The 21025-nt window shown below is 36.4% G+C and overlaps 1 protein-coding gene and 1 non-coding gene across 2 annotated transcripts; both read right to left on the reverse strand.

Moving 5' to 3' along the window:
- Positions 1-62: 62 nt before the first annotated feature.
- On the reverse strand, positions 63-20116 carry LOC131785588 (PAS domain-containing serine/threonine-protein kinase-like). The gene is made up of 19 exons (XM_059102507.2): positions 19981-20116; positions 17960-18224; positions 16912-17069; positions 16197-16406; positions 15064-15204; positions 14522-14653; positions 13513-13785; positions 12377-12596; positions 11343-11873; positions 10253-10563; positions 9425-9580; positions 9177-9326; positions 8510-8635; positions 7672-7806; positions 7120-7176; positions 6287-6429; positions 5213-5346; positions 4198-4329; positions 63-3429 (listed from the first exon to the last, which is right to left on the reverse strand). Exons 1-19 carry the CDS (start codon positions 20104-20106, stop codon positions 3242-3244), a joined length of 3588 nt encoding a protein of 1195 aa, XP_058958490.2. The 5' UTR covers positions 20107-20116; the 3' UTR covers positions 63-3241.
- Positions 5568-5640, reverse strand: Trnat-ggu (transfer RNA threonine (anticodon GGU)). Its single transcript has one exon. It is a non-coding gene; the product is annotated as a tRNA-Thr (tRNA).
- Positions 20117-21025: the final 909 nt, after the last annotated feature.

Raw genomic sequence — 21025 nt, forward strand, 5'->3', positions numbered from 1 at the left:
TGGGATTGATTTTACAACACTCAATCAAAAAGCACTTTCACACAAGTTAATACAACCACAAATTAAACACAGACGTCAAAGACCTCTTTTACTTTCTTTGATGAATAACTTAATGTATAAATGTTTAAATCACTACTGTGACCTTGGAACAAAAACCAACTTCAGAAAATAATTAACTAATTAAAAATAATTTTACACATTAACATGCAGGATATGTCGAATGTTCTCAGGTGTCTGTCTTTAAATATGTTTAAAATAGTAATTTATTTACCTACTGATACCCCATTCACATAAGCAAACATGTTTAGTTAAACCAGGTTTAACTGAAAGAAAATTAGCAACAGAAAACTGAAAAACTGAATTTTCCTTAGGGTCCAAGTAGTCACTAACTTGTATTTTAAAGGTGCTAAATTTGAATTCAACAAACATGGGTTCAAGAAGTTTCTGGGAAGAAAAGAAAGTTGCACTGTTTAAAAAACAGCTTTCACACATGCTTAACCTTTGGTTGAATAGGGGTATAAGAGTGTTACTGACTTCAGGCAAGTCATAATCTACACTGCAATGAATATTTGATGTTGTAGTCTGACCACTGGACTAATCATGGTGACAGAGACTGACATTTCAACTGACCTAGCACAAGCCATCATCAACATTGAAGGCCTTGAAATGACACTAGAGTGACACGACACTGATAATGACTTCTGCAAAGGTTGTTAAAAGATCAGTTACTACAACTAACATTAGCAATTGTCAGGACTCCAGTCACCCAGATGAACAGACTAAAAGACAACATGTATGTAGCCTACCCATCAGGTTCAAACCATTTACTGTATGACCAAAAAAAAAAAAGGTAGAGCATCTTTAACCCATTACACCCTAACATCTGTATGCATGTTCTCCATACTGTTTTCTATACATCTTCTGAGGTGCTAACAAGGAGAATTCATATCACAATCAAGAGCTTCTTAAGTTGGTGATCATATCCTTTATTATTGTGACCTTAAAGAGTGATTCAGGGATGAAATTGTGAGGACAAATTAGATCTTGGTCACTCTTAAGGCTCAAAGCATAAAAACCAATGCATCTATCAATTTTTAACTTTCAACACCTCCACATTTAAAGATACAACACTTGCATTCTTCTGGATAGACTTCACACTCCCCAGCCAGGCAAGGTTTGATCCCCCCCCCCCTCCCTGCGGCATGGAAAAGAGTCAAAAGCCTGTGGATCACCCGGGATGGGGGAGGATGTTGAAGCTTTAAATTGATTGGTGCAGAATGTTGTAACAATGTTAAATAAAACCAAAGATCATATGATTAAACAATGAAGTTATTAATAATATTCTTATTATTATATGCTGGAGCACTATTTGTCCCAACTATGATGTATAACTCCAATATACAGTCCACACATAATATTTACAATAATAATTGAAGTTTTGATAAAAATATTCATCTGTAGATAATGTGAAGCTTGCAAAAAATTACAAATAATAAGGGAATTCTTTGTGACCACTAAAATTGGAGAAAAAAACCGCTGGGCATTGCTTGCCACTTTACCTACTGTAAACTGCAGGCAGCCCCTCCTCTTTGGAAAAGCCCAAAGAAAAATCAGAGAAAAAAAAGATGTTCATGCTCTGCATGGAGTTCTTAGGATGACATCAATGCACCACAGGAGCTCTATGTGCCGCAAAAGTAAGCCTCATCCACAGAGTTTCTATGGCGCACCAAACTCACTGCAAGAGCTCCCCAACACCCTAGCATCATTTTTTTTTTTTCACTAATTTTTTATTTTTACCCATGCAACAGACTTAGCCAAAGAGGAGGGCCTTCATATAGCCTACATTTTACCCTGGTAATGATAAATATTGCACTAGCAAAGGTGCATAAATTCTTCCCAGAGAAAATACCATCATGCCTAGGCTTCTCAAAACACCTTGAAGTTGAGAACTGGCACAAAATAATTAGAGAGTTAAGAAGGCAGGTAAAAAAGAAAAAAAGTCAAAGAATAGTACAGACAAGTCGTCTTATCTTTCCTCACTCACACAAGCCTCACCAACCTGTCAAACCTGTTGTCACAATTTAAAACAACCAACTGTCCAGATAAGATAATAATTATCCTTACTGTTCTCTGTCTGGTTTCCAGATACTTGATTGGCCTCTCCCTTTAAACACAATAATATTCCTTGAAAATTTCAGGTGTACAACATTTTCCCAAATAGAATAAGAGATGGTAAGTTTTGAGCTCGGTAAAGAAAAAGAGAAAGATGTTTTTCCTCATGGGACTCAGAATTTTTTTTCTTTGTCCCATGCTCGTGACAGACAAAAAACATCTTTCTCTATAACATTTTCCAAGTTTCACAGTAACCCTGTTATTAAAACTTAAAATAAACCAAACATTACCACTATAAAATCATTAAAACTAAAAACCAAGAGCAGAATTTTCCTTCTGGAAAACAAGAAATTTAAATCCAAGTTTTATAATCAACTCCTAACATAATTTCATCACTGCCACAATACTTCATGTAACAGAAAATATCATTAATAATTTATTATTAAATAATTAGATGATCTCCAACTTGCAAACTTCACTTTTAAAATATTCATTACCTGAACCAAAATGGCAGCTTAAAAATTCATTTTAAAAACCCAGTATTTTCCAGTCCAAATAAAAGCAATGTTAAGGGTGAGCTATACAAATTGAGTGACGACAGACTGAAGCCACCAATAACTCCCTTATATGTAGTTGTAGTTGCATTTTTCTTGACATCACTGTTATAGTTATTATCAACAATTTTTTTTAAATGGCACAAAAGACTCTCCTCCTCACTGCCAGGAAGGGAATCCTTTGCTTGCACAAGTGTTAACTTACTCATTAAATTTGCACCTAGCCATTCACCTTATGAAAAAAAGAATTCCATCTTAACCCTTTCACTCCTAAAGTCTCCTTAGTAATTTTTCTTACTGGCTGCCTCATATAACTTATAATTTTAGTTTGGAGAATTTAGTATTGGATCAAATGATTATAATATCCTAATTGACATATTTCTATATTCTCATCACTCATCTGCTTGATGTTGTATTGACATAGTGAGGAGAAAGTATGTCTTGGTCACTGCTGAGAGTGAAAGGGTGAAGCTTTAATGGAGTATCTAAAGTGAAGCCATACAAATTCCTGTGATTGGCTGCTTTTAAAAGAATATAATAAAATTTGAAATCAGCAGAGATTCCATCCCTGCACATCACATTTCACCCTCACTATCCTCATTGTCAATCAAACTGAGATATTCCTGGAGGGCTGACAGCTGTAGGTTGTCATGGTGACCATAATCAATGACTTCATCTTGCGAGAGGTCTGGATCACCAGGACTGTTATTCAGTGCACCTGGTGGTAACTGTAAAAGGTGTTGTGTACCATCTACCTGATCAGCTGAGAAAAACAGAAATCAAGAGGACAAATTTTAATCCCTTCAACGTTACCATGTACAGCTGACCTACCACCATAATCAGGGTGATCATTAAGTGCCACCTGTCAGCTAAAAAACTGATTACCAGTAACTTAAGTTTCCAATGCCTAACAGATTCTAATGACAGGGCTATCATTAAGTGCCACCAGCCAGCTAAAAAACTGGCTACCTTAAGTTTCCAATGCCTAATGGATTCTAATGATAAGCGCCACCTGCCAGCTAAAAAACTGGCTACCTTAAGTTTCCAACATCTAATGGATTCTAATGACAGGGTTCTCATAAAGTGCTGCCTGTCAGCTAAACAACCTGCTACCTTTAGTTTCCGACGCCTAACAGACTCTAATGACAGAGTTCTCATTATGTGCTGTCTGCCATCTAAAAAACTGGCTACCTTAAGTTTCCAATGCCTAACAGATTCTAATGACAGGGTTATCATTAAGTGCCGCCTACCAGCTAAAATACTGGCTTCCTTAAGTTTCTGATGCCTAACAGATTCTAATGACAGGGTTCTAATCATGTGCTGCCTGTCAGCTGAAAAACTGGCTACCTTAAGTTTCCGATGCCTAACAGATTCTACTGACAGGGTTCTCATTAAGTGCCGCCAGCCAGCTGAAAAAGCTAATTACCTCAAGTTTCTGTCACCTACCAACCTCTATTAACTACCCTGAGATACTGTTTGAAGTAAATGAAATTCCCTTCTGGTCTGAACTGTTATTAAAAAATAAACTCACCCATAACAGCGTCAAAGGAGTAATTGGTGATGTCCACAGGTTGGTTTATCCATTCATTTTCTTCCAAGTCTCTGATTGTGGCCCGCCAGCGAGGATCAGGATGTAGGAGCCAACAGATAATAAACATAAGATCTGTTATGTAAACAAAATAACCACAGTATTAGTTATGTTAACCCTTTAACTCCCATGAGTGACCAAGACAGAACTTCTCCTTACAATATCAATACAATATCAAGCAGTCAAGTGATGAGAATAAAGAAAAATAGCAATTAGGGGATTACAAGTTGATCAAATACCAAATTCTTTTAGCTAACACCATAAGATTAGTACGGCTGACAGTGAGGAGAATTGCTAATAAGATCTTGAGAGAGAATGGGATTCCTTACAATGGGATTCTCTCTTAACTTTTATCGTAACCCTCCCAGAGTACTCCACTAAACATCATTTGAAGTTGGCAAAAACTACAATCTACGATGTTGAATGTGTTAAAGATGGAATCTTGTTCTTTTGAAGCTGTTCTTGTTTTCTTTGTCAATGCAATCACTGAGACACACTACTGCTAGTAATTTCTGTCCTCCAAAGTAACAATGTTCTCCCTGAGTGATACTGGGCATATAAATGTCATTATTGGTAGATGATGGTTTCAGTCACAGAGAAGCTAGTGAAAGTGTACATAATCTTGAAAATATGGAAAATAAAGATGATATTTGTTTGTTTTTGAATAATGAAGATCACATAAACAAACAAATCAACAACCCTAGTCACTGATATTGTTTACCCTTTAAATTCCAAAAGTGATTAACATGTAGCTTCTCCCCATCACATCCATCCATCACCCAGCAAACAGGTAAAGAAAATTCTCAAAGTTATCAGGTAGAATTTGTTACATATCTTGATTAAACACCAACTTCTCATAAAAAAGGGATAATTTACAAGGAAAAGTGCAGCTGCTAGAGGGAAGGAATAACAGTCAGATCTTGGAAGGAAAAAGGTGTATGGGAGAAATATTTCTTACCATTTGAGACAAGGAATGGAGGATGTAGCTCTGCACGTACGGTCTCCTCAACATCATAAAATGGATTCTCACCAAATACTAGAGTGTACAGTGTGACACCCATTGACCAGAGCTCTAATTGTGGTCCTGCATATCTGTAAGATACAACAGATTTTGATTACTACCCATTAATAAAATTTAAAAGAGAATACTGGTAAAACATGGGTGTGCATAGAAGAGAAATTCCACATCTACAAGTAACCATGTATCACTTTGTTTATTATATAAACACCATTAGCCTTTGTGAATGTGAAAGCAATCTTCACAGTAATGAACACTACTTAAGCAGTAGTGAAAAGAGGCCTGAAAAAATTTTAGGCCTGTACGGGATTTGAACCCATGACCTTTGCAATACCAGTGCAGTGCTCTACCAACTGAGCTAACAAGCCAACTGGGAGCTAGTCACTGTGTTGGTTCCAAATAAACCCAGGAAGTGGTGAATAAAGGGTTGTGAATATATGAAAGTCATATATTTGAACTGCAGTTAAAGACATGAATTTGATCATCATCATGGGTTCAAATCCTGTACAGGCCTAAATTTTTTCTCAGGCCTTCTTTTCACTACTGCTTATTAATAAGTAGTGTTCATTACTGTGAAGATCGCTTTCACATTCACGTCTTTAACCGCAGTTCAAATATATGACTTTCACATATTCACAACTGACCATTAGCCTTTATTGACAAGAATGGTTGACTAATTATTCAAGGTGAACGCTTTGCCATTCCTTTATCTACATGACAGAGTTGCATGAAAGGTGAGGGATGTGTTGGAAACTGATTGATGATATTGAACAAATGTAAAAAAAATCATTGTAGTTTTACATGTGTTCTTACGGCTTTTCTAGGAGCTGCAATTCCTTGAAATGCCACAGTTGATAAATCTGATTACAAGTCTGGTTATGTGATAGGCTGCTTTCACCATTTACAGGGTCACGATCTATTGGCCAACAGAAGTGTTATGGGCAATGATACAGAAGGAGAATGATGAAAAGGGAGCTTGGATTCACAAAGAGAAATAGCAGAGGAAATACTTACTTGTTTCCCATCAGGACCTCTGGTGAACAGTACTCCATTGTGCCACAGAATGTACAAAACTTTTTGCCTTCTTCCATGTATGCTGCTGACCCAAAGTCAATCAACTTGACATGGAATTTCTCATCCAAGATGATATTTTCATCCTGCAATTAAGATTATTTATAAGTGAATAAACATAACAGCCCAAAGAGCTTGTGTCTCCTAAAAATATTTAGAAATTTAAGAGCAGCTCAGAATTACAGCTCTGTGCAGCAATTGTTGTGCCTGTAGCCTGTATGGGGCCATCAAAGTATTTCACTCCATTATCCATTTAACTTGCAGAAGTATTTAACAAGTACCTTTTCCCTATAACGTTCATATATTACCCAGCAAACAGGTAGTAAAAATACTCAAAATTGTAAGGTGGAAATTGTCATCTTGATCAAACACCAAATTCTCATAACTTATTCAAAAGGAAATGTTCAGCAGTTACAGGGGAGAATAAACCGTTACATCTTGGGAGTTAAAGAGTGGGTTGAATGGTTAACCCTATAAGCCTCGACAGTGCATATCTGCACTCTTGCATCACCACATCTTATTCCTGAGGGTGCATATCTGCACTCTATGGACTTCTTGTGTTTTGACCAATAAACTAAATGCTTTTATTTGGTTGCTAGGTGATTGTAATTGTTTCAGTCAATAGTAGAGAGTTTTAGCTCTTATTCAATATGCAAATCGCCATAGGTTGTCACTTGGTATCCTGCTGAAAATTTGAGTTGAAGTGAAAGAAGTGAAATGGCAACACTGAGTGGCAGCCAAAGCAAATATGAAGAATTCCTGGGTTAAAAACTTACCTTCACATCCCTATGAAGTATACTTCTGCTATGAAGGAAGGATACAGCAGAAACAACCTACAGCAGAGAAAAAAAATTATATCAGATGGATACACAAAGAAACATAACATCATATTCGTACAGAAATATGCTTGGTGTAAGAACATCAGAGACACACTCAGCTGCACCTTGTGTGCCACTTTTCAGTGCTTACCACATTTTGACATCATTGATGATCTGTTACTGAACAGACCCACAGCAACATAGAGACTATTTAACCCTTTAACTCCCAGATCAAATTTGTAACTCTCCTTACTGTCAACCACACAATTTTCATAGCGTTAGTTCAGATAATTTAGTATTGGAGGAACTAATTATCCCCAAATTGATATTATTCTTTATTCTCATCACTTATCTGGTTGATATTGTATTGATATTGTAAGGAGAAATTCTGTCTTGGTCACTCATGGGAGTTAAAGGGTTAACAATAGTTTGCTAGCTTAACATAACTCACAAGTTAGTGGTTTTTTCCTCACAAAAGACAAACAAAAGTCAATAAACATAGATTAATACCTGTCTAAACAAGTAACTGCAGAGGGGTTCATCTGTTGCTGGCTGTCTGTCAATAAACTCAAACAAATCCATTCCACTTCCATGCTTCTCCATGACCAACTGAAAGAATTCTTCATTTTCAAAAGCCTCTAGCATCTACAAGACAAGAAAATTCTCACTGACATTTCTTTCAGCAATAGCATCAGTAACTTAGTTCTTCATACTTCCTCTGTAATTTTAAGTAGAATTTTTCCAACCATCAAGAGCTTCTTGAGTTTGTGCTCATTTTTTTTATTCTCATGACCTTAATGTTTGATTCAGGGGTGATTCTGTTGGGAGAAATTAGATGCTAATCACACTTAGAGGTTAGAGGGATTAAGAAATGAGGTGGCATTAGAGAAGTGAAGATTAACAGAAGAAGATATATGATAACAGCTCCATGATCAAGAAAAATAGCCTGACAGGCCATTGAAATTTAGCAAGAGAATTCTGCATAGAAGTTCAGTGCAGAGTTCTCACAAATCCAGTAGCTGACAAGTACCCTGGCAAAAGCTCATCTCCATTATATCCACTAAAAATTTTAATTGTTAACTTCAAAATATCATAACTCAATAACACTATATTTATACTAGTGTATAAAATGGGTACGTTTCTAAAAGAAACTGTGGTGCTACATCAGTGGGAGAGTATAACAGGGTAGTTTAGTATTACCAACTGAGTTGATACATAAGCTGGCCACCGTTAAGAGTTAATGGTGGCCAATTTACATTATCAACTCAGTTGATAATACTGAATTACATAATATATACTAATGTGCTGAATTCCAGGAGCTAGGAACAAGTACATATGTGTACTTTACCTTTACAATGTTTGGGTGTTTAAACTTTGCCAGCAAAGCAATTTCCAATGGAATTGAACCCAAGATTGCATCTTCTACCCAACAGTCAACCAGAATTTTTGCTTTTCTGATGAACTTGACAATGACCTGGAAATTACAACCACGCATAACATTGTGATAAAAATGAAGGCCAATCCATCAGAGAAGAGGAGAGAGAAATGGCTGGAAATAAATGGAGGTACTTTTCCTCATCTTTATTCCCTCTCCTCCTTTACCCTTTCTTGCCATGATCTAATTTAGTAATTCTCCTTACTGTCTCCCATACAACTCTCATGATATTAGTTTGGAGAATTTAATTCTGTATCAACCAATAATACCCTAATTGATAGTTTTTTTAATTCTCATCACTTGTCTGCTTGATATTGTATTGATATTGTAAGTAGAAATTCTGTCTTGGTCACTCACAAGAGTTGAAGGGTTAACTAAACTAAAAATGACTGCAATGGTCAGAAACTGGTTAAGCTGCATCAGTAAAGGATGGCTGAGCTCTAGGAATGGATTCTTTGTTATTTTCAATTGATTCAATCCAAAACAATGAAGCTACTGACAGAATGATAAATGTTATTTACCTGACATTGCAGAGCATTCAACTGAAAGTTCTACCCTAAAATAAAAATAAGATACTGACCTTTATTCCATCTGATCTGCGTTGACCCACTTTTACAAAACCAAATGCACCCTTTCCTATCGATTGGAGGGTGATGTACCTCTCGTCATATCGACCACGCCCTGGGGATGGTTCCTCCCTCAGACTTCCTTCACTCAATTGTTGACTGAGCTGAAAATAAAAGAGGATAAAATTTAGTCTCTAATGTATGAGTTTCAAAGTGTTTTTAGTCTTACTAATCTTTACACTTGTAGGATTCCATAATTCACCTCTCCTAGGTTGGCCACTGAATACTCCATACTGTTAAAACTTGATGCTAAAGCAAAACTGCTGGTTGATCTTCCCCCTTCTCCTTCATCTTCTGGGTCACGTGATATCCATGCACAGAACAAGACACGACCATCATTCAATTCGATTTTCTTTATCTGTTGATAAAAATATTCATTCTTTCAAACTCTTAGCAATCAGAGAAAACTATTTGAAACTTGAAGAACCCACCAAAGTTATTGCAAATGCAGTAAAAAAAATAAAGACGAATTTGCAAATCTCATGATAAATCAAGAATCTGAGCTTTTTGTCTTATTACAAGCACCAATCAGTACATGCATTTAATGAGTTCCATTTGACTGATTTTGTGTAGTTTACATGTAGGTGCACAAAGTGATGCGCAGTATGCATGTTTTGCATGTTTGCACATGCTTTAAGCACATGCAAGGCTGCAGTGCATGAGAGCATTACTGTATAATTCTGAAAGGCACACTGTATTCAATGTTTGTTTTCAATTCTCAAAAAGATCAAAAATCAAAAAAACCTCAGACACCCCAATGACTATTCAAACATTGGCTTTGGAACCTTGAATCTAAATCAAAAACAAATTCACTATAAACCCTTTACACCCTATCATCAGTATACAAATTCTCCACACTGTTCTCTATACATTTCCTAAGGTGCTGACAGGGAGAATTTGTTCAACAATCAAGACCATCTTTAGTTGGTGATCATTTCCTTCATTCTCATGACCTTAAGATGTGATTCAAAGGTGATGTTGTAAGGAGAAGTTAGATGCTGGTCACTCTCAGAGATCAAAGGTTTAATACCTGGAAAACTATTGCCAGAGGTGAACCATCTTTATGTCTGGCTTGGCCAATGAAGCTTCCTTCACAAACAGGTTGCAGAGGAGAGGCAATGTCTGTGCGACCCGAGCTTGTCACAATGTTAGGTGTAGATGTAAGTCCTTCAAAGAGATAATCATCTCTTTGTGGAGAGTTCGGTGATCTCTTCGGTGATTCATTTTGAATTTGTGGGTCTGTGAGTGATGCGTCAGCAGTTGAATGGTTTCCATTAGTACTTGGAAGAGAATATGTCTCACTTGTGTTTCCCGATGACTGGGAACTTGTGACTTGTTGGACTGTTAAGGCAAGACAATTTCAGGATAGGTTAAAATTAGCTGTTACTGTTTTAGTATAAAATGTAGCAATGTTCTCTAGCAGAACCTTGGTGCAACAGGTGACTAACTTTCGGCTTGTTTAACTTTGCATGCTTTTATGAAATCAGGGTTGTCAATATAAGCAAACAACCAGTGCATTTCACACTCAACTCTGGAAAACACACTCACTATTCCAAAAGGTTGTAGCTCAATTTTCAGCATGGATGCATGAAAACATGCCGTCTACTTGGTATCACAGTCCAGTTACAAGAAATCTTTTTGACAACCCTGTGAAAGCTGTACAGAACTAGGTAATCCAAAATCCTTCATGCAACAATTTGTAATGGGGTTAGTAAGAATAATATTTTTCAAAAGGGAAGAGGGAGATTGCTGATAGAAATTTTCATGTCCCATCCTTCCACTACTAAAACATTTTTGGCATGTATATTCCTCAGACTTGCCCTTTTCATGAAACATGAATTACAGGATTTCTCTATCACTGTGAAAAAAATTCATCTCACAAAAGGGAGGAGGGGGAAGTCATGGATGCCCCATGACCCCCCCCCCCTACTGCACCCCCAGACTCCGCAAAGAGGACAGCTATAAAGTGTATGATGCTAATGAAACATTGCAGAGAATAAGTGATCTTTTTCTTAACTATTGCTAAATATATTGGCTACCCTCGGTGAAACTTATTCCAGTAGTTAGAAATCTAGCATTGTTAAGACAACCAGGTGCAATACTATTAATACTATTAATACCTTCCCCACTGCTTTCCAGTGATTCCTCCTGCAGTTCACCATCTGCCACATTTTCCTTGTCAAAAATTTCATTTTGATTTTGATCATTAGAGAAAGACCCAGTCCAAGACAACTTGTTCTCTTCTTTATTACATTCTACAAGCGGCGTCGATGAGTCAGCGGGTGATGAGACAGCCACAGGCCCACCCTGCACAGCATACCTGTCCTCTCCCAACTCTAAACGAACCTTCTCTGCACTTCCACCACTGTCATCTATCCCACTGTCTTCAGCATTCACCACTGAAGTGAACGATCCAGACCCAAGAGAAGAAAAGCTGGGTTCACTGAGACTGTTCTCTATTTTGCTATCTCCAAAGTTTGCAATCATGCTCTCTTTGTCAAGAAATGTACTGCTCATTGATGTAGATTGTAAGTCTCTGGATTTCTCCTCATTTGCATTGCATTTAATACTACCAACAGTTGAATGAGAACTGCTCAGGCCTGTGCTTGTACTGAGTGAACTTGTAACAGAGTCATCGAAATTGTTCCCCTCTTGTGGTAGAAATAAGAATGTTGTTACCACATGTATTGAACAGGGATTGATTTTTTTGTAGTTGAGGTTAACAGCAGCATGGGTGTGAGTTTGCTAGACCCATGTGGCTAGAACGAGTACCATATTTCCTTGACTAAGCGCCTGCCTGCTTATTTAAAATTTCTGCTTAGGGATGAGAACTTATTGGAGGGAGTACACTCAATCAAGGGAGGCACTTACTAAGAAATTATTAACTTGTGCTGATTTTGTTGTAGCAGAAGCTTGAAAAGTTAGAAATATCCCAGAGGGAGGGGGGGAGCTTATTTGAGGGGGGCAATTGTTTGATATTATGGCCTGAGGGAGAGCAGTTATTTGGGGGAAAGGGGCTTATTAGGGGCATTTATTCGAGAAAATACAAAATATAAAAAAACTTTCACCTTTCTTATGACTTGTGTCTAAGAATACCAACATATATGCAACACAACAGGTAACTAACAACAACACCAACATGAAAATAATTTACCACGACTTCCTCCACTGTAGTTACTTGCTTTAGAATCAAGTTCACGAGTGTAAACCACTGTACTTTTCCGTTCTTTAGAATCCCTGTAACCGTCTTCATCATTATCATCATAATCGTAATCAAACTCATCATCCTCGTCATCAAACGGGGGGAGTGGCATACTGTTGTCGTCAACATCTTCCATATCATCGTAGAAGTTCGGGATAAGGTCAGTTACATGCTATGAAGAAATTACAGTAACAATCAAATGTAATCTGACAGTCCACTCAAAACTCAATTCTTGTTGCTACTTGCAGACTGTTTAAAAAACTGCCAGGATCAAGTGTGGCACTACATTGCAAAATGCTGGAGATACTTTACAAATAAACAAGGGCTTTTGAGGAATTTTTTTACTCTAACATGGGCTCCTGGCAAACTTTGACTTCTGGAAAAGAAGCAGTATATCACCAACTGAATTTTGAATTTTGGGCCTGTCAATAAAAAAACTTGTCAACTTGTACATTGTACAATTTGGCTTAGAACTGTATACACTAGTGAAAAGAGCTACAACATGAATGTATTATAATTGTTGTTATAAAAAAGAATTATTATGATGATTGATTTTGTATTTCTCTTTACTATCATTATCATCGTTATTGTTATCATCATTGTCATCATTGTAGTCTTTGTCTTCATCATTGTCTTTGTCATCCTCATAATCATTGTTCATTGTCATCATTCACTGTCATCATTCATTGTAATCATTCATCTGCATTGTTCATCATCACCATTATTGTTCATTGTCACTGTTCATCATCATCATTGTTCATTGTAATCATTCATTGTCATTGTTCATCGTCATCGTTTATCATCATTGTTCGTCATTGGTAATCATCATTGTTCATCGTAATCATTCATCGTCATCATTCATCCTCGTTGTTCAACATCATTCATTGTCATTGTTCATCATCATTGTTCATTGTCATTGTTCATCATCATTGTTCATCTGCATCTCATCTCCATTGTTCATCACCATTGTCATCATCATCCTCATCCTCATCATTCATTAATCATTGTTCATTGTCATCATCATTCATACTTGTCATCATCATTATTGTCATTTTTATAAAAATTACCATCATAAACTGAACTGTTACCTTTCCTTCCAGCTCTTTCTGTGCATAACCAAACAGCATGAGAGCAAAGTTGTGATTGCAGGAATGGATAACTCCATCAGGCGTGAATGTAACCAGCCCACTGATGTTAGCAAATACCCACACCAAGCCTTTGAAGAAAAGTTGATCATCAGGGAATTTTTTATCGCGGTCAAGCTTCTTCAGATCCTTGCCATATTTTGGTTTAAGGGAGATACTCAGTGGAAATGTGCCCCCATCCCTTGTTCTTCCAGTTGCTCTCTGCTTTTTGACATGCTTGAAGAGAAAAAGTAAAAAGAAATTAGTGTGTGGGTTGTAAACGATATGTTTGTTAATCATGGTTTTGATGATAAACAAATGTTTGATGATTTGCTTTTAGAATCACTCTTAATTCAAGAGTTGAGTAATCAACTGAGAACAGAAACATTATGACTGCTTCTTCTAGTCTTCAAATGCAATGCCACAATGTTGAGGGCTGGGTAAAATTTCTATAATAATTGTAAAATCACAATTTGAAATGTTTTGGTGAAAGTAATTTACTGGAAATTTAGCAACCATACAAAAATTTCATTCAGCAATCAAGCACTTGCTGCTGCTTGTGAAAAATTTCAGACTTCTTACACTCACACTTTATCTTCATAATAATTCCAGGTCTGGAAATTAATTTGCAAATGTCTTAATGTGTTTTCAAGAATTAAAGATTCTGTACAAACCCTGTCTTTTTCAGAGGACAGGTCTTGGTGATTACACATTTCTATGTTAGTAGCAAATAATGGTTAGCTTCCATTACACAGGTTGTAGCATACTTCCATTGGAGCATTTCCATCCTCATGATTAGGGTGAAGCATATATATTGTCCGTAGGTTACCCTATTGATCCACTTTTTAATGCATCACTGTTTTTCTTGGTTATACAAGGTCAAATTTATTCAACTAAAGTTCTAAAAAACAAAGCCTAATTGCTTTACTGCGTGTTCCAGAAAAATGGCAACTGTTTTGATTATGATACAAACCTTGCTCATCTTCTCACTTGTTGGCAACTCTAGTGCAGGTATTAACTTTTTAACATTGACCCCAATCAAATCTCCAGTAACATAGTAACCATAAAGAGTAGCAAGATCTTGATCACAATCTACTATATCACCCTGAAAATAAGGCGCATACTTATGATTAGATTACAGTCTTCCAAAACTAAGTTATCTATTTTCTGAGGCACTATCTGCTGAGCAGTCCCTCCTTTTGGCCAATTCTTTTATTGCATCAGTCAAAAAGAAAGACAAAATCAGCAATAAAAAGAAAATTGAAGTGACGCACACTGTGCCTCACTTCCAGAGTTCCACACATCATGACATTACAGCATGCTAACATAAAAAAGATTGATATTAGCATACTGTACCTCACTTCCAGAGTTCCGCACAGCATGATGTTACAGTATGCTAACATCAATTTTCTTCTGCCGAATTTTTCAATTTTTTTTTTTGAAAAAGGACTTCTCGTAGTCTACTGAGACACATGTTATTGGGTTATTTTCACAAAAGCTATGTTATACATTTACCTCAGCATCAAACAGCACCATGGCTGTTTTCCTTTCCACTGGTTCCATGACAGTAATGCACCGCGGTTCTTCCTCCCAAGTCAGTTTCTTCATCCAGACAGAAACAGGGAACACAATTCCACAACTGTCCACAGCATCCAACTAAATCACAAAGAACATTCATAGCATCAAAGTACAAGTCGAAACACCATATTATTAAAGGCTGCGCACCATGAAAGTATTCTGTCATTATGTCACAACTGTGGATCATTCCTTGTAGTTGTACAATTCTCCTTGCACTTCAATATTTTTGACAATAACTGCAGAAATTCTTGTGCATTCTTTAGTTAAGGACCATTGACAATAAGATTGTAAATCATAGAAGTGACAAATAATGTCATGCATGTATGATGTTCCAAAATCTTTGCCGCATTAAAGTAGCATAGAAATTTCAATGTTATTGCAAAAAAAAAATTGACCACAATTTTCCAACTTTTGTACACTCAACTCACTTTCCTAGATCAAGTCAAAATACACCAACAGTGAGCTCACTGTAGACAGATGAAGAAGGAAAAAACTACAATTGCATTCTTAGTTGTTCAAGGCATCATTCACAACAATCCAGGTCTACTTGCCATTGGCAACATTACATTTTGAGTGTGGATCGCCCAAAATTAGCTTTCACTACATTATTTCTGAAGTTTTACTCTGCAGATTGACAATAACTTTTGATTTACAGGTACAAATTTTGTTGCTACAGATGCTTCAAACTTTTGCTAAGTACTAGTTTTTGAAATTTTCTGGCTAACCATTAACAGGGAATGAACCCTACTGTTTGAAATTTCTGATAGGTCACCTTACAAACACAAGTAATGATTTAAGCCCATGACTCTGAATTTAAAAAAAAAAGTGTCATCTGATTTGCATAAGGAGTTTTTCATCTGTCTGAGAGAGGAAAATTTCTGCATTATTATATTTCACAGGATTTTTTTTCTCTGCAGAAACATACTTGTAGATTGATGACTAAACACAAAATCCACAAAATTTGATGCCCACAATGTGTCAGCTTTTATTGTAGACCCAATAAAAGTCATAAAACACAAATCAAATGGTGGAGTTCGCAAAGAATATCAAGCAATATTCTGCTCACTTACCACTTTCCCATTTACCATAACTACAGCACCACTTGCTTCAATATGCTGCTCCACAAGAGCTTCTTGCTTTTCTTTATGTACATCAGCAAAAAGCTGGGACATTTTGATTCCAATGAGGGTCTTGGTCGAGTAGCCAAACAGCTCTGCTGCCATGTCATTAGCTGTCAAAATTTCTGAGGTTCTTGCATTAATTGTGACAATCGCTTTATTCTGTAGAAAAAAGAGCAAAATTCAAAGTGAATATTATCTTAATTTCAGTCTCTAACTCTCCAGATCCAATTAATAACCCTTTAACTCCCATAAATGACCAAGACAGAATTTCTCCTTACAATATTAATACAATATCAAGCAGACAAGTGATGAGAAAAAATAAAAATATTAACTAAGAGATTACTAGTTGATCCAGTACCAAATTCTCCAAACTAACATCACAAGAACTATATAGCAGACAGTAAAGAGAATTACTAATGAGATCTTGGGAGTTAAAGGGTTAATTTTACCTTCTGACAACCATACATTTCCTTGTGAATTTGACAAAAGAAATTGGTGTTAGATCACCTCATGAGCTTGTATGTTTTCATTACCTGTTTACAGGATAATGTGTTGAAATTACAAGGAGAGGTTTGCTTAACTCTCTTTAGGGAGAAGTAAACTTACAGTACATATCTACCTTCCACATCTATAATTTTGTAAGTTTCAGTTACATGTTACTTACAGGATTACGCACTGTTGTTGGAAAGACAGCTCCAGTCCCTGCTCCACCAACAAAGTTATAAAACTGCCATGAAGATGTCAGCCGAGGATCAGGGGAAGTTTCCAGGAAAGAGCCTCGGCAATGGCCAGGTGCGTAACTAAAGCTGTGCAGTGAATCACCTGGACAATAAAAGAAAACAGCAACCAAATTTTAAATTGCATTACTTTTAACTGAAAATTGATATATCATAAGAACAAAGGGGGTAGGTTTTTAATGAAACTGTGGTGTTGGGCAGATGGGAAAGTACAACAAGATAATTTGATATTATCAACTCAATAGATAATGTAAATTGGCCGCTGTTAAGAGTTTCAAAGCTGATTTTTCAAGAGTTAGCCCTTTGTTAGAGCGAATGACAAAGGGCTATTGCTCAAAATGTCAGCTTTGAAACTCTTGATGGTGGCCAATTTACTCAGTTGATAATAACCAAATACCTTATCAGTAGAACATATTGGAAGTCATATTCAATTTCATATTTAATCCGAGTAAGAGGTCTTAAAGGTAACAGTAGACTGCTGGTAACTGTACCTTTCAAGCAGTTTTTTATTTTGGTTCTGTGTAATATCACCTGGGTTGAAGAATTTCACGTTGGTTTTTGCAATATTTTAGTTTCTCAATCCATCACTCAGCATTTGGAGTTTTATGTTTTCTCTTTTCTTCCCTTGCTGTTTTGTTTTTGGTTTTCTCTGGTACAAATATCTTAAGAGAAGCAAATCATTAGCTGAGACCAAGAGGTTTGTTTTTTAAGCCAGCTTTTATTTCTTCAGTCCCCACCAAAATTATATCCCTGATCATCTCTTCCTTAGGTGGCAACCGAGAGTAAACAGTGGATAAACCTTGCCCTAGCAGTTCAATGGGTTGATAATGCTATCCACTGGATAAATCTCTTTCCCGTAAATAGTACAATACATTTTGTTGACAATTATCTGCTGGATAGTGATTTAACCATTGGATAGCATTATATACCACCTTTGAACTATTGAACCCTGTTCAACTGTCTGATCAAACTTACTGGATATCTGATCAAGATTTCTGCTGGGCTTGAAAACATCCATGTTATTATCTTCCAATTTTGATTTTGCCTTATACACTTTGGGGAATGTAGCATTGAGGTCCAAAGAGTCTTGCAGTGCAGTGCTTAAACCAAGTTCGATGGCACGGTCCTTCTTGGTTGGTCTGATGCGATCCAGAGGGGAGGGGTATGAAGGTGTTCCAAACAGGAATGATCCAGGGACAGGTCCTGACTTCAGATTCAATGATTTCCCTAAGGATTTATTCTAGAAAAAATAAAAATACAGAAAAAAATTCAATATATTTCATTACCTCTTGGACCCCTAACAGTGTCTAGTATCTAATTTCTCCTTAAAATATCATCCTTGGATCTTGAATTACAGTAACAAGAATAGAGGAAGTGATCAAAAACAAAAGAAGCTCTTGATCGTTCAAAAAATTCTCCTTGTCAGCACCTGAAGAAATATATAGAGAGCAGTACGGAGAATATGCATACTGATGTCAGGGTGTGAAAGGGTAACTCACACATGGCATGTTTGAGTCTTGAAATGGCTTGGTTCACAGTGGGATCCTTGTGACCCAGCAGTAGAGAATCCAAGCAAGGAATCCAAAGGTCTGAGGTTTAAGTTCTTTATTTTATACCCATGTGTTTGGGACAATTGTTTGGTTTTTTTTTTCAGGATTCAAAATTTTATGGACCAAAAACGGTTCTCTTTTATAAAAATTCATGAAAACCTACAGTCTTCATAGAACGAGACCAAGGCAAAGGAGACTTGGAAACCATGGTAATGAGAGAAGTAAACAGAATATTAAAAAAATCAAAGAAACATTTTTTTCTTTTAAAAAAAAAGGGTTATCTGTAAAAATGAGATTTAACATTTCTCTGGAAAACAACGATTCACATATGTGAGAATGACATTACAGACCAAATAAGACTCTGATTAGCCTTTTAACATTTCAAAAGACGTTAAAATGGTTACCACACACCATATTTTTGCAGATGTGACACAGTTATACAACTTTGAAACTGAATAATAAAACTATTTAATTAAAAAAAAAAGCAATATTATCAATGCAAAAAAAAAAATCCATATTTGCATACATGTGCAGCTAGAGCAAATTGACAAAAAATAATCGCGTTTCAAAAATGTATCTAGCGATGTTCCTAATTTTGTTAGCTATTTCATACATGATGAGACATTGGACCTCTGAGTTTGTGACAAGTCACCACTGCAAAAAAGATTATTTCAATGATTTTCGTCTGTCATCTAGTTGCTAATTATAGAAAACTTTTAACGTTGATATCACAACAAAAATATTTTTTGATTACGCTAAAAGTATGAGGAACAAAATTTATATTTAACTCACATTCAGTGTAGGCTGGTTCGAGTAATAAGGGGTTTGTTGGAAACGTTTTTTTGAGTACAAACAGCAACATGTACGATTAACTTGAAAATAAACGAAAATAGCGTTGTGCTCATTCATATTTCAAAAGTCGTAATAGTATTCAATTATGCGCGAAAAAGGTTTTATTGTTGACCTGTACATGAAGATTGTGGAATACTTTTATTGATATTTTGGGCAGTTAAAAAAATTAGATTTTCGGAAAACATTTTTTTTTTTAATCACCTAGTTCAATGCAATTTAAATACGAAAAGGGAGACAGAAATACGATCTGGTGACGATGATCTTAAAAGTAAACGTTACAGTACAAGCGATCGAGAAATTTAACTGTTGTCATTTGCACAGAGTCGATCCGTTGCACGAATACAGAGAAACACTTGAGCGACAAGCGTACGTCCTTGAAGCTACTGTTTTAAGATGGAATTAAAAAAAAAAGACTGGGAAGATTATCAAACTTTTCATCCATATCCATCCCTCTGAGTGTTTTTAAACCGATCGCTGCAGCAGTGCCGGTGTTGCTACCCGGATCAAAACACGCTCCTCCGGCAAATTTCGGATGAACAAATTTTGATGTTCTTGCTAACTAAAATCACGCTAAAGAATGAAATTTCTCCCTACCAATGGTGTCTTAGCTCTGATCGGAGAAGAAACCTTCGTGTTTGCTGCATCAGGAGACATGGTTTTCCTCAATAGAGGAACACTTTGCGGACGAGGAGGAAGAGGCGATTTTGAAGTTGTCGCCATGTTTGTCTGTTCAAATCATTCCGCGCCTAAATCTTCGGAAGTACTCGGAAATCCGAGTGAGTACCGAACATCGTCGATTGAAAGCAAGGGTCAGGCGATTTCTTCAATTTAGGGCAAACATTCAGTTCGTTGGGGAATTATTTCTTATGAAGAAGAAATAATAAGGATATTATCAAGGCACGCTTCATTCAACTTAAGGAATAATTGGAGCCAGGAAGACCATCTTTGGTTAATTTGATCTCCTAGATACCATTCCATTCCATACTAAGTAAATAATAATTTATGTCGAGTAAATAAAACGTTATCTTGTGTTAGGAACGCATTTTAATAAAACAGCTTGATTTAAAAAAGTGATAAACAGCCAAATATCTGAATTTTTAGACGGTAGTCGTCACCTTTTGAGTGGAGGAGCGGGTAAAGTCAAAGATCGTCGATCTCTCCTGTCATCGTAGGAGATATTTTGGCCTTTATTATTTGACAAATATATATACATATATATATTGTCACGACAGTTTTTTCCCGTTGCCTTTTTCAGAAAAGCGAAACGCTTCCCTGAGATATTGATCACAAACACGAAGCAATTTTGAGTCTAATCGAGCATAACTACTTTCTTCTAAAATCACATTTAGTCGGATCAACCAGTAGTTTCCACGGGCGCTAGGTTGACATTTCAAGTAATAAACTCTCACACATCTAAAAATAATTTAGTGATCATAAGTTTACACAGAGGATTAATTACCATTTTACAAAGTATCACAAGCGCACGATTTGTTCGGAGTTAAAAAAATTTTTTTACTCGGTAGAGTAAATGGCTTTAACTAAACGGTACTTTGCGAGTCACTGAAAAAAGATTTTGAATAAAATTCTGATTTTGGAAATAACTCACAGACAGGATCACTTCAAGTATTAAATGGAAATG

This window comes from Pocillopora verrucosa, chromosome 5 (genome assembly GCF_036669915.1).
Source record: "Pocillopora verrucosa isolate sample1 chromosome 5, ASM3666991v2, whole genome shotgun sequence".
NCBI classification, from domain to species: domain Eukaryota; kingdom Metazoa; phylum Cnidaria; class Anthozoa; order Scleractinia; family Pocilloporidae; genus Pocillopora; species Pocillopora verrucosa.

Excerpts from the sequence above, each read along its gene's own strand:
- LOC131785588 (XM_059102507.2), bottom strand. The coding sequence starts at position 20,106 with ATGGCGACAACTTCAAAATCGCCTCTTCCTCCTCGTCCGCAAAGTGTT. Across the intron at positions 10,564-11,342 it reads ACTGGAAAGCAGTGGGGAAG|TCCAACAAGTCACAAGTTCC; the intron begins GTATTAATAGTA and ends TTGCCTTAACAG. Across the intron at positions 7,807-8,509 it reads AACACCCAAACATTGTAAAG|ATGCTAGAGGCTTTTGAAAA; the intron begins GTAAAGTACACA and ends CTTGTCTTGTAG.